Source organism: Rhagoletis pomonella, unplaced genomic scaffold, assembly GCF_013731165.1.
Source record: "Rhagoletis pomonella isolate Grant_MI unplaced genomic scaffold, Rhpom_1.0 Rhpom_scaffold_00006, whole genome shotgun sequence".
Lineage (NCBI taxonomy): Eukaryota > Metazoa > Arthropoda > Insecta > Diptera > Tephritidae > Rhagoletis > Rhagoletis pomonella.
This window is the reverse complement of record NW_023458560.1, coordinates 78,326,068-78,339,171: the sequence shown is the minus strand read 5'-3', so window position 1 is coordinate 78,339,171 and position 13,104 is coordinate 78,326,068. Positions and strand designations below refer to the sequence as shown.

Here is a 13,104-nt window from a genome sequence, read left to right as displayed (position 1 = left end):
TATATAAATTCCGATAAATAATATTAATGACGATCGATAAATAAAATCACTTATGAACTTATCGATTAAGGTACCAAAAATGATATCGATAACGACCACACTATCGACAATATGAAAGTACCTGTATACCATAAATACTCAAACCTTACCTGGCCAACAGTCACAACGTAATTGCATAATCACGTTGCAAATACCAAAACCCGCATTCATACCGCCGTAATCGATCAATCAATCGCTTAATAAGCGAATGATCGCAAAAAAAAGCGCACACCGATTCGATTGTAGGCGGAGGCGGACACCGTAATTGGCGAAAAGCAATCAAGCAAAGTTAAAAAATTAAACAATGAAAATTATAAAAAAAAAAAATGAAAAAAGACAAAAACACTTGAGATGCCAATTACGGTCAACTGGGCTTTAAAAATGTAAAACAAATTGTCTGACCGGTGCCCAAAGCAGACGGTAAACGGCCGCTAAGTGGCTGGCGCTTGACGCTCGGCGGTTGATAAGTGATGCTCAGCTGTTTGCAGTGCGCAACGACCGACGTTGTGACGTATTCATACATGGCAATGTACATAAGGGTGGTCCAAAAATACGAAGGACAATCAAGTTTTTTGGTTTTTTCTGCTGCCACCCTCCCAGAACTGAAGAATATAAAAAATAAGGAGACACGTAGTTTTTTATTTTGAAATCGGGTAATATTTACCCGTGCCGCCGGGGCTTTGAAGTTTCCCATATATTTCATATGAGAAAATAAATTTTTTCGTAAAACTGATAAAAAAAATAGTTAAAAATACATTTTTTTTTATGGAATAAGACTACTTCCCTTCATAAGTCTTCAAAAAATAATACTACCATGCCTATTTAACTTAAACATTTTACTGAGTGTGGTTTAATAACCGATAATCCTATCTGTTATATACCAAAATTTGTTGTTCTAGTAGGCTTCTGAAGGGAAATAGTCATATTCGAACAAAAAATATTTATTTTTACCGATTTTATAGCAATTTTACGAAAAAGCTTATTTTCCCCATGTAAAATACATGGGAAACTTCAAAGTCCCGGCAGCACGGGTAAATATTATCCGATTTCAAATTAAAAAAATAAGTGTCTCCTTATTTTTGGTATTCTTTAGATCTAGGGGTGGCTGGTGGAAACAAATTCCGGCCCACCCTTACGTACATACAGTCATTGCTACATACATATATGTAAACACAAATGCACAAATGCGTCGCGCATTACAATTAACCTTGGCAAAGAAATGAGGAAATGCGATAAAAAATATGCTATGCTGTTAATGGTTGTTATCGTTTTTCAGATACATATACGCGGATTGGCTATGATGGTAGGTTTGATGAATTTGAATTTAATAAAAAGAACATTATATAAAGTAATAAGAAATCGTTTTTGGGGTATTTGTTTGGGCATTTCATTTTCTCTTATTTTCGCTTTATATATTTATTGATAATTGGTTAAGCTCATTATTTCAACACTTAATTTAAGACTAAGACTTCTGCTTCAAAAATGTTACAACAACTTTAATGTCCCCAGCTTTAAAGTCTATCTAATCTCAAGTTTCGCGCAGTACACGCAGTGCCTGTATGCTTATGCATTTTCGATATATCAGTGTAAATAACCTCAGAATTAGTCATCCTCATGCGCTCTCATTCATCTCGAAGTACCGATCCGGAATCTCGTACACGATCTGTTTAGAACGTTTTGACACTACACATACTACTACTGTAACCGTATGACATGCACTCCGCATAGACCTTCTTTGACATTCTGCTCTCCAGTATTATTCCGATGCGTCGTGTTCCTTGTAATTTCAAAAAAAAAAAAAAAACTTTATTGAATTACATCGAATAAAATACATAGATGCGTCGAATAATATTGCATTAATCGATACATCGGAATACATTCGATGAATCGAATTGAAAACATTAATGTTTCCGAGACACAATTTCTCCTTACTATGACGGAGCAACAAAGTTCAGCAAATTCTCTTTGTATTTGCTTCAGTATTTTGTGAACCAGCTATGACCAAAGTAGCGACCTTAGCAGACGCGATACTGTTCAGGCAAATGGTCTCTTTAAGCCTTCGGCTAGTAAGCAGCCCCCACTATCCTTAATGGCATTGGCATATAGTACAGCCTTATACAGCCGTCGAGAATATTGCTCAGGCATCCCCTTGTTTGCTGACCATATTCAGTTGCAAAACGATAAGAATTATAATTATTTCATCGATAAACATATCGATAGATAAATATGTTTAAAATGGCGTTATAAAATTAAAACTAATCAGACTAATTTATTTTTAAGTTGGACCGGCCCCACTCCCACAAATAGCCGAGTAATGCCAAAGGTCTGCGATACACTCATCCTCATTTTTTGAAGTTCAACAATCAAGGTTTTAAAAGTTCAATTGGCATAAAATGAAATAGCATTTTTATGCGATTTTTACTACAAAGCACGAACGCGTTTTCCACATTGCGAGTCGTAAAAAAATGCAATCAATTTTTAATCAAAGTGGCTACATTGCCTAACAGTCTAATTCACAAATAATCGCAAATGCTAATTACTTTCACATATTCTCACGATGCCAAACACTAATCTAACTTAGCATTGAGTTAACTAACAAACTAATTCATGGCTTACGAAAATCAGCGGCTAACAAGATATTGATTAACTGCTTATAAACATCCAGAAGCTGTGATCTTGGTGCGCTCGGCAGCTTGGTGTGCATTTGTGTGTGTGTGTGTATGTGTGTGTGTGTGTGTGTGTATGTGTGTGCGGTCATTGCCGATTTGTTACTTTTCTGCACTAACACTTCCCTGACACACTTTGTGTTACCATGAAAATGGCACATCCGACGGTGGCAAAGGAAACAAAAAAACAATAACAGCCCAAGAAAAAAAAACGTACACAAATGTTAACATACATATGTAGATATACATATACAACAACATGTAGATACAAAAAAGTTATGAGTAACCCAAAGCTGCTTCAGCATCTCAAAACAGTTTCTGCAGTTTCTTAGCTGGCATTCTCAAATTGGCAATAGAAACCAACAGATTTAAGTGTAAGTATATATGCACAAATGTCTAAATAGCTATATGTAGGCTAATAAGTATGTACCCATACAAATGTATTCAGGCGTTGTGTATCGTTGGCCAAAATGCCCAGCCTGACCAACGACCGCCTTTACCTTTATTGGCATTAATAATTGCAAACAAATAAAAGTATGTCATCACGCTTAAAAATGCGCGGAGATTGTTTCCAAATTGCCACACATCTAGGTGTACTTATTCCTCTTGCTATGTGTTGAGAAAAATCGCATATTAGTGCTAAATAATTACCGCTTAATTTAGCAAGGTCCCTTCTCCAGCAACCATCTGAAGCAAGCCTGCCATGTAGCGCTTGAAGGGCACACCTTACTGGCGACATTAAGGCATTCACCCAGGGAAAGAGTTTAGTTACTTACGTCAAATAAGTAAACATTTTCCTCGCAACAACAAGATTTGGTAACTATGATCGAATCACTTTACTATAACCAAATCAGTATTGATTGATTATTTTCAATTCACTTACGATAATATTTTGAGATATGTAGTAAAATAAAGTAATAAGAGAGCATAGGAGAAGTCTCAATCAAACTTCCTTTCCTTCCTAATAAAATGTGGACAAAAAAAAAGAATTATGGACGGATTTACGTAAATGAAAATTAGCTTCTTAGTGACGCTAAAAATTTTTCACGCTGATTTCTCACACTACACACTCATTGTTTTTCCATTTCTTTGCAGCCGAAATTAATACGCAAGTACGGTTATCCATCGGAGACGCATACCGTGGTGACAAAGGATGGCTATATCCTGGAGATGCATCGCATACCGAAGCGCGGCGCACAGCCGGTGCTGCTGATGCACGGCATACTGGACACGTCGGCCACGTGGGTGCTAATGGGGCCCAAGTCGGGGTTGGGTGAGTTGTGTTGTCGCACAAATTCACTCCATGGAGTGCTTTTTTGCATCTGCATTTTTTTCCCCCCCATTCTCTTTCACTCTCTCCACACATGCTACACTTTGTAAGCCTAAATATTTGTATACAGACTTGCATTTTTCATGCATTCAGTTCTTTGCGCGCGCCTTCGTCAACTTTGCCGCATTCAGCCCTACGGGGATTTTTTAATTAACTTTCTGTGTTTTTGATGCGCTCGCGTGTATCTCATGTATGCATTTGTTTGTACGTGAGTGTGAGTTGTACTAACCAGTCATTCACTTTTATTTCTTTCCCTGCTCTTTTTCACCTCTCCCTATGCTCTTATCTTGCTATCTGCGCCCATTGCCAATAGGTTACATGCTCTCCGACCTGGGCTACGATGTGTGGATGGGCAATGCGCGTGGCAATCGCTATTCGAAAAATCACACCAGCCTCAATAGCGATTACCAGGAATTTTGGGATTTCACCTTTCACGAAATGGGCAAATACGATTTGCCGGCAAACATCGATTATATCCTCAGCAAAACAGGCTACGACCAATTGCACTACGTGGGACACTCGCAGGTGAGTTGCATTGCCACTTTTTAATGCTCCTTTCCGGTGATTGCTTTTCCCTTAACGTTTCTGTTTGCTTGTTTTTTTTCCATAGGGCACCGCCGTCTTTTGGGTCCTCTGTTCGGAGCAGCCCTCCTACACACAAAAAATTCTCTCCATGCACGCATTGGCGCCGATCGCCTTCATCTCGGACATGAAGAGTCCACTGTTTCGTACTTTGGTTGTTTTTCTGGATTTCCTCACGGTGCGTATGCTTTGCAGACGATACGTACAGGATAACGGCTTACTACTTGCCGTTGGGCGCTTTTTTTGCTGGCTGTTTCTTTTTGTTGAAATTTTTTCTTTCTCTGCTTTTAGGCGGCGACGCGCATGTTACGCATTACTGAATTTATGCCCAACACAAAGTTGTTTGTGGATCACAGCCAGGTGGTGTGTCATGACAATGCAATGACACAGGACGTCTGTTCGAATATCCTGTTTCTGGTGGCCGGCTATAATTCCGAGCAGTTGAACAAGGTATTTGTGTGTGTGTGTGTGTGTGTGTGTGTGTGTGTGTTGTGTGAATTACATATGTACATACATTTTCCTACAGATAAACTCCTGCCGGTACGCAATGTCGCACGCAATATTCAAAGAACTTACATATATACAGTGACTCAAACAAGTATTCACATGTTTTTAAGTAAAATTTTTTGTTATTTTTCTATAAGAACAATGTTCATGCTTTAGCCAAAATCGTATAAATCAAAGTTTCAAAAATGTTTTTTTTTTCTGAAAAATTTAACTTAAAAACATTGTGAATATTTGAAATTTTGATGTGAATAATTTTTTGAGTCACTGTATTACATGAATTGTTAGTTATTCTGGAAAAGCCCTCCCTAAATTCTGCAGTCAGATTCCTCCATGACTTTCCTGTGTTATAGGTGCACTGCTCTTAGGAAGAGCTCAGCTTATTCCGATCACTTCGAAAATCTAAGCAAACCTTCCTAGGAAAGCGTCCGTATTTTCGGTTTTCTCTTGATTCATATTTAACGCCTATTCTTCGATATACAGGGCACACATAAATATTAAGCATATTCTACCCCATGCCTTGCGGAAATCTGGTGAATGACGCTTTGTCGTGTAAGGAATCCTAAGTATATTTATTTCGAATTTTCATTAAGTTTACCGTACTTTGTTCTTTGAAAACCCAGAGTGATACTTATGTATTTGAGACAGAACGAAGGGTCGATCATCTCGAAAAAAAAATCGCCCACTAATCAGGGGGTTTATAAAATTTGCTATAAAGAAATTTCTAGGAGCAGAATTATGGTTTGGAAATCGTCATAGGATCGGACAATACCTGAAGTTTAAGAACGTAGATCTATTCATAGTTCATCTTTGCCTTATAGGAACAATTAGGAAGTTATTAATTTTGAAAGTCCGAGTAGTAATAGCTTAGATTAGTTATAACTTAGATGCGTGGCCGCGTGTTTGCCTCAAGTTGGCGGGAATGCGTACAGTACCCTTGTGATCAGATTTTGATGTGGCCAATATCATGAAGCCATCTTACGGTCTTCAGTTCAGCCCCTTTCAATATGACGAATAGTCAATTACGCTCCAATTTTCTGTCGTTTTCATAACTCTCAAATCTGTATATCCACGGAAAATAGAACATAAATTTTTTCTAGTTCAAATGTCATGTGATAATCACATCATCACTTGTATGTCATATGATGTTAAGTCATCTTATACTAGCGTTATTATAACAACTTTGGCATTTGATATATGTAATATGTTCTTTAATTAACCTAGCCATTTTCAAAACATAAATAAATATGTCAATCAATTTAATTTAATTCAACTAACAATTGGCCCGATTATCTTATGATAATCACTTCATCACCATGTAAATGCGTAATTTTTGTTTTTTATCAAAGCAGGTCATCACAAATTACGTTCGCATGTCAAAGACCCCGCATGCGGTGACATAATTTTGTTATAAATAATTTCTTTGCACGTACAGCAGAGCGCAGTGCGAACACCTACATGCATACATAAATATTTATGTACATTTGTATGTAAATAATGCATAGAGCACTTAGCACACACCCCAACAATTTTGTCACTTAAAATTCCTAAATGCCACTGAATTAACTTTCGCTGACGACGGGTGCGCGCAAACGAATGCACAGCTGACGGCGTTGCCAACATTTAATTGTTTTGCTTTATTTTGTGCACTGCCTGTAAATGTAAAGAAATAAACAAATAATTGGCGAGAGCTAGGCAGACATCAAATGAACGACTACTAAGTATGCACATTGGAGTATGTGTAATGTTTTTGTTTTGAATATATATTAATAAGATATATGTATGTAAGTATCACGATTATGTTTGCTGTTGCATAATTGGCGATCATAACTAGCATACATACACGCATACAAAATTCAGTAATAATTCGAGAAATCATTTGATCTGCAATTGCACAGCTAGAACAATGTGGAGCTGTGACAGCTGCCAACAAAAACCTAAACGCTTCGCCCACCGTTTGAGCACTCTTGTATGCATGATAGTATCAAGCGTTAATCCATTGTCTTTGTCATAGGCACTGATCTTTTTTTTATGCCTTACAGCATAGTTATGTATATATTAGAGGGCTGCATTAATTCATTCAAAACGTCTTTTGAATTATTCATATACAAAACGAATGAATGATTTTGGCCTAAAATTTTTTGGAATTTGAGTGAATACCTGTTCCGATATACATATGTGTCGACATTAGAATATTCAAACAAAGTGAAAATAAATTGAATTGAAATAAATGACAAATTTTTTGTATGACTATCCAAAATTATTTTTTCTGTGCACATATGTACAAACATACATATGTATGTATGTATGTATTGCTGCCATGGTGGAATAATAACAAGGTGTTGTCAGTAGCGACGTGTTTGTTGTAATTTTGACAAGATCGGCATGCTTATTTTCAGTGCTGCCGATATTAATTTTTATACTACTATTCGTTGGGAAATAGTATCTAAAATACTCCATTTTAGTATTTCGTTTTATCGCGATTTTTAAAGAACTTGTATTAATACTTAAAATTGCTGGATTGGTATAATTTGTGTCCTCAAAATATAAAATATAAAAGATATCGTGGTAATCAATGGAAAGAGAGACGTACACAAAAATTGTATGGAAAGGCGATTTTTTTTTATATTAAATATCTTTTGCTGCATTGTCATAATATCGAGCCAAATGGACTACTGACACACTAGAATAGAGCCGCAGTATGGTTAAATTACGATTTCGCTAATATTATCGATATTTATGTGTTTTAACCTATTTAAAAAATCATTTACAGTCTTATAGGAAATTGCTTTACTTTTTTATAAGTTACAATATATGTCCAAGTTACAATATATGGAGCTAACGATACAAACATATATTCAGGCTTATAAGCCTGTAATTTTACATTTTTCTAAATTTAATTTGAAATAGTATGCACAAACGGATTAAAAGTAGTAAATAAGTAGTACCTTTTCTAATACTTTAAAATACGTGACCGGAACTTACACCATTTATTGCTGCGATCCTTTTACAATACGAAAAAACCTGTTTGTAGAAATAACTTTTACCGAAATGAGTTTAAACGATTTGAATGTTTTCCATTTATTCATTCACATTCTTCCATTTGAAGGTAGAAAATTTGAAACAAAATGTATATCTATTCATAACTTACAAAATTCCAAACGCTAAGTGTTTTGTATGTGAAGTAAAATATTCAAATCGACTGTACTCTGTTTGGCTGAAAGTTTGAATGAATTCATGCAGCCCTCTAGTACATATGGTACGAATGTATGTATGTGCACATGCCAGTTTGCTTCGTGGAAGTATGGCTTCGTATCGCATTGTGAATTTTGCGAATTTTACCCACAGCGTTATCACATTAACATGCAACGCTCACCCATCAGTCACCAAATTTGAACATCCGGCTGACGAGTGCATAGAAGACCGCCGAATGCCGGCGGTATGCCTGTTTATGGGTGCGTCAATTATGTTGCATTCAATGCAGCTGTAAATAGAGCAAACAATGCCACTTGGATGTCTATGGCACCGCATTACTGTAGGAAATGTCAGATATGACAGAGGGCACTGTTTGACTCTATGTAACCAATGCGTAGATAATTATTATTCCATATGTTTGGCACTTCACTCATGTACATACATACATATGTATAGTACATATGTATCTATTGAGGTGATCATTGTTCGACTGATTCGCGCTATGTTGGTGCTGAAATGAATAATAAGTGCATTATTTTGCAACCGTGCTACAAAAAAAAACACCCGCTTAAATGACGAAATACAACGCAAACTCGGCTATTTAAATGAGTTCAGCTAGGTCGCTTAAAAACTTCCCAACCTGAAGGGTAGTGTTGTTCAGTGAGGGATCGAACCTGCGTAATCGATGTTCAAAGTCAGAAGCGTTAACCACTGAGCTATGTACATCCCGTAAACTCTTGTTGCTAATTCATTTTCCTTATTCAACAAACTACTATCAAGTGCAGCAGATTTGCCGCTATATAAACTCGACAGCGTCGAAACTATGATTGCCCACAGTCTTCTGAGTGCAGAGGATATCTCAGACTCACCCACTTGAAAAATACAGAACAGACTATGCGCTTGTTGATACCCATAGTTTATAAAAGATTGATTCTTACCAGTTTAACTATGCAGCGCTTATTATATTCACCAGCATCAGGTTAAAGAAAGCCCACGATGGAGAGTCTCCCTGTCTGTAATCTCATTTGGTATCGCACAACTCGAAGAGGCTGTAACGAATTCTGCCGACTGTTTGAAATGAAAATAGTGATGATGTGAGTCGATCCTCTCCTCGTAAGCCTTTTTCCAAGATTTCACGTTTAATGAATACAAGGCGGTACCCATATATAAGGCTAGACCATTAATTTTTATCACGGTGGGCCTTAGCTTTTCACACAAAACGCCCGATAAACCTTTTAAGCAACCATTAAAAGGCTGGTCTCGCGGTAATTGACACTTTTGTAAGGTGCAGGTATGCGTTGATGCGAACAAGGTATGCAAAATTTTTGGCAGAAATTCGCCAGCATTTGAAAACCTTCCGGCTAGCTTCCGTAATAAAAGCTGACCTCAACTCTTAATTTTAGTAGATCCAACTGCAGATAAACCGAAATATATTCCTCTAGGCTTAGCAAGATTATTCCCTAAAATATGCTTCGCTATTTCATCGTTCTTACGCCAAACCCTGTACTCTGTCGTTGTGCATAAACCACTCGGGCGCTTGAAAATGGGCCGACGATCAACAAGCATTAAGTAAACCTAGCCAGTTGAATACTCTACATTTCGATAAAACTGAATTAAACTATATTTGTGTACTTATTTTTTTTATGAACTGACACATCTACATTTACAGGTTGCGATTTTGGGGTGCAGAAGAAGCGAAATACTCTTTTCACTAGCTTTCAATCATGATCAAGTTCGTGTCTTAAGTCTTTTGTTTCCCAGGCGACTGATCTGCTATTTCGCTGGCAGGAGCGGGAGTCACTCAAAACATAGTATTTCCATGTGAAGCAAACGCATGCGAGCATATAGGCTCATAGATAAAATTGGAAAAATATATATTCTGTTTGCAGAAAATGCAATTAATCTGATTTTTAAAAACTTTGGAATCGCAAACTACGCTATGTGTTATAAATTCAATATTTCAATATTTGTGGATTTGAATTTTTTTTGCGCGTCCTAAACAATCTAATTCTCTTCTAAACTCTTTCCTTAATATCTTGCAGACTATGCTGCCTGTCATGCTAAGTCACACACCCTCCGGCGCATCAATCAAGCAACTGGAGCACTTCGGACAACTCATGAAGTCGGGACATTTTCGTAAATTCGATCGTGGCTATTTGCGTAATCAACTCGAATATAATCGCATCACCCCACCCGATTACGATCTGTCCAAGGTGAAGGTGCCGGTCGCACTCTATTACTCGATGAACGACATGCTGGTGTCGACGACGGGCGTCGATCGTTTGGCACGCGAATTGCCCAATGTGATTGACAAATATTTGGTGCCCATGGAGAAGTTCAATCATTTGGACTTTTTATGGGCGATCGATGTCAAGTCGCTCGTGTACAATCGCCTTGTGAGGAATATTCGACGCGTGGAGAATTATAAGCAAAAGCAGACGCAACAAATTAATGCGAGCATACAACAGTTAGGTGCGCAATTGCAGCAGCAGCAACAACAACAACAGCAACAAGAAGAAGAGCTGCGCAAACAGCAGCTAGTACAACAACAGCAGCAAGTGGAACCAAAACAACAACAGAGAAGCGTCAATTTGCATTCGCACTCAAACTTAAATTATCATTCGATTTCAGCCGCCAATGTAAATTCGAATACAATTGGCAGCGCTAGCCAGCGCATAAATGTGCGCTTACACCCGCATAGCGTACTTCATGCGGTGCGCGTAGCGTTGCCAAAGTTCATGCCGACGCCAGCGACAACACCAATGCCCACGCAAACGACTTCGCTGCCGCTGCTGTTAATGACGACAACGTCGAGGACCCGTTCAAAATTCATAACCAATTTGACACCGAATTTTCAAACGAATCCACCCATTAGCATCGATTCTAACTCGAATGTGAATCAAGATTCAACTGTGATAATTTCGAACGTACACCCGGTTTATAAGCCAGAGGACGATGGGGGTGCGGAAGCGCCTAAGGGTTCTGATGGCGATGAAAGTTCTAGAGCAGACACAAGTACCACGCCACAGTGGTCAGGCGGCGATTCGAGTACCGAGCTCAATGCGGAAGTGACGACAGTAATGGCCTTGCTTGAAAGGCCGCATGTGCCAGCGAGCGCGTGAGGCATGCGTGCCTGATTTACATTAGTTTTAGCAACGCTTTAGTTAGGTGTTATATGTCTATTTTAAGTTTTTGCGTATTTGATTTTTTTTTTTTTTTTAATTATTTTCGTTTCATAGATAGCTTGGCTAACCTTTTTCATTTTCAGAATTCCACACTTTGGTTTATTCACGTTTGCTTTTAGCAATTTTTATTTTTTATGTTTAGATTATTTTCGCTTTGATCCTTGTAAATCAATATTTGATCGCATCACAAAAGTTAATTTTAATATTGTGTTTAATGTAGGTATGCGGAAGTTATCCTTGTAGCCAAAATTCTATAGAGAAAACAGTGGACGTGACCACCCAAGCTCCAATGTTTTGCCAACCTATAACAACCTGTGGAGCAAGAGCTTGAGCCGCAAGAACTATTTTAGCGACAGAACGGTTGCCAAATAAATTTTTTTACAAATGGATTTGAGTAACAAAGGCTATATTCTCTATGGGTATAGAGAAATTAGGGTCTTCGTTGCCACTAGTTCTACCTGCAAGAGATGACATAGCAAAATCGTAGTCTTCGAATAAAAAGGGTTATCTCCTCTTTTTAGAGGCACTTCCGGACTGGCAACCGGTATTTGTTTAGATGACTTAAAAACTAAAAAAAAATTTAAATTTTTTGGACCTACAACCTTACACTGATAAAAGAATTTAGTTATTTCATTAAAATATGTTTCTCTCAGCAAATTATTTGGTTATAGAAATTTTTTTTGTGTAGCCATCAAATCTTATGTTGAGAGAAATATATTCAGCTGCATTTTCTCTCAGTGTAGGGAAGTATTCCAGCGTATTTCAGTTGAAAGTTTATGCCATTAAATTTACGTAGAAACTACCGAAATTCTTTTTTCTCTTGGGAAATGTAATCACTTTTAACAAGCTTAACTCTCTTGGTAGACACAACGAAAGATAAAGGGTAGACTTGCTTACATCGAAAGAATTCAAATCCAAAAAATAAATAAAACAAGTAATTTTTAATTCTCATATAAAAATTTAAGATTATCGTTAAATTCTTCATGATCCAATGATCGGATTTAAAACCAAATTAGTATGGAACTACCTGTGAGGCAACACCTTTCCTTACAAAGAAAAATAATTATAGAAATCGGTTAATGCGGTCCAACATACACAAAAAAAATATTCCGACGAACTGATAACCTCCTCCTGTTTGTGAAGTCGCTTAGAAATTTAATTCTTAGGGCGCTTTCCCCAAACTTTTCTTTTGAGCTTTTATAATATTTTTATTTCAATTAAATTTGTTTTTGTTTTTCATCTTGCTTTTTATATTTTTTATTTTATTTTCTTAGTTATGTAAGTCTATGATTATTTTGTTAGCTTTTGTTTTACAATTTTTATTTATTACTCACAAATATTGACTGTGATGACAAACAAACAAATATATCTCTACCGAATTGCGAGTAGTATGTGTGTGTGTGTTTGCATACCAGCATACATACCAATCAAACATAATGTACAATAAGTAAATATGCATAAAAAATACATTTAATAATCGCTTTGCTATCCACCTAACCTACACGCTCCTACAAACACAAAATGTAAATGAAAAAGCACTTAGACTACTCGTATTCATAAATTTATTAAAAATCGAATTAGACTTCTTCACTTAAATCTAATT

General features: G+C 37.0%; 1 protein-coding gene across 1 annotated transcript in view; it reads left to right on the top strand.

The window, feature by feature from the left end:
• Positions 1–12,113, top strand: part of LOC118741376 (lipase 3-like) — a 32,517-nt gene extending 20,404 nt beyond the window's left edge. The window contains exons 2-6 of the mRNA XM_036473328.1: positions 3,801–3,978; positions 4,349–4,560; positions 4,646–4,795; positions 4,909–5,067; positions 10,359–12,113. Coding sequence (XP_036329221.1) covers positions 3,801–3,978; positions 4,349–4,560; positions 4,646–4,795; positions 4,909–5,067; positions 10,359–11,438 — 1,779 coding nt within the window. The 3' untranslated portion in view covers positions 11,439–12,113. The remainder of the gene's footprint in view (positions 1–3,800; positions 3,979–4,348; positions 4,561–4,645; positions 4,796–4,908; positions 5,068–10,358) is intronic.
• Positions 12,114–13,104: the final 991 nt, after the last annotated feature.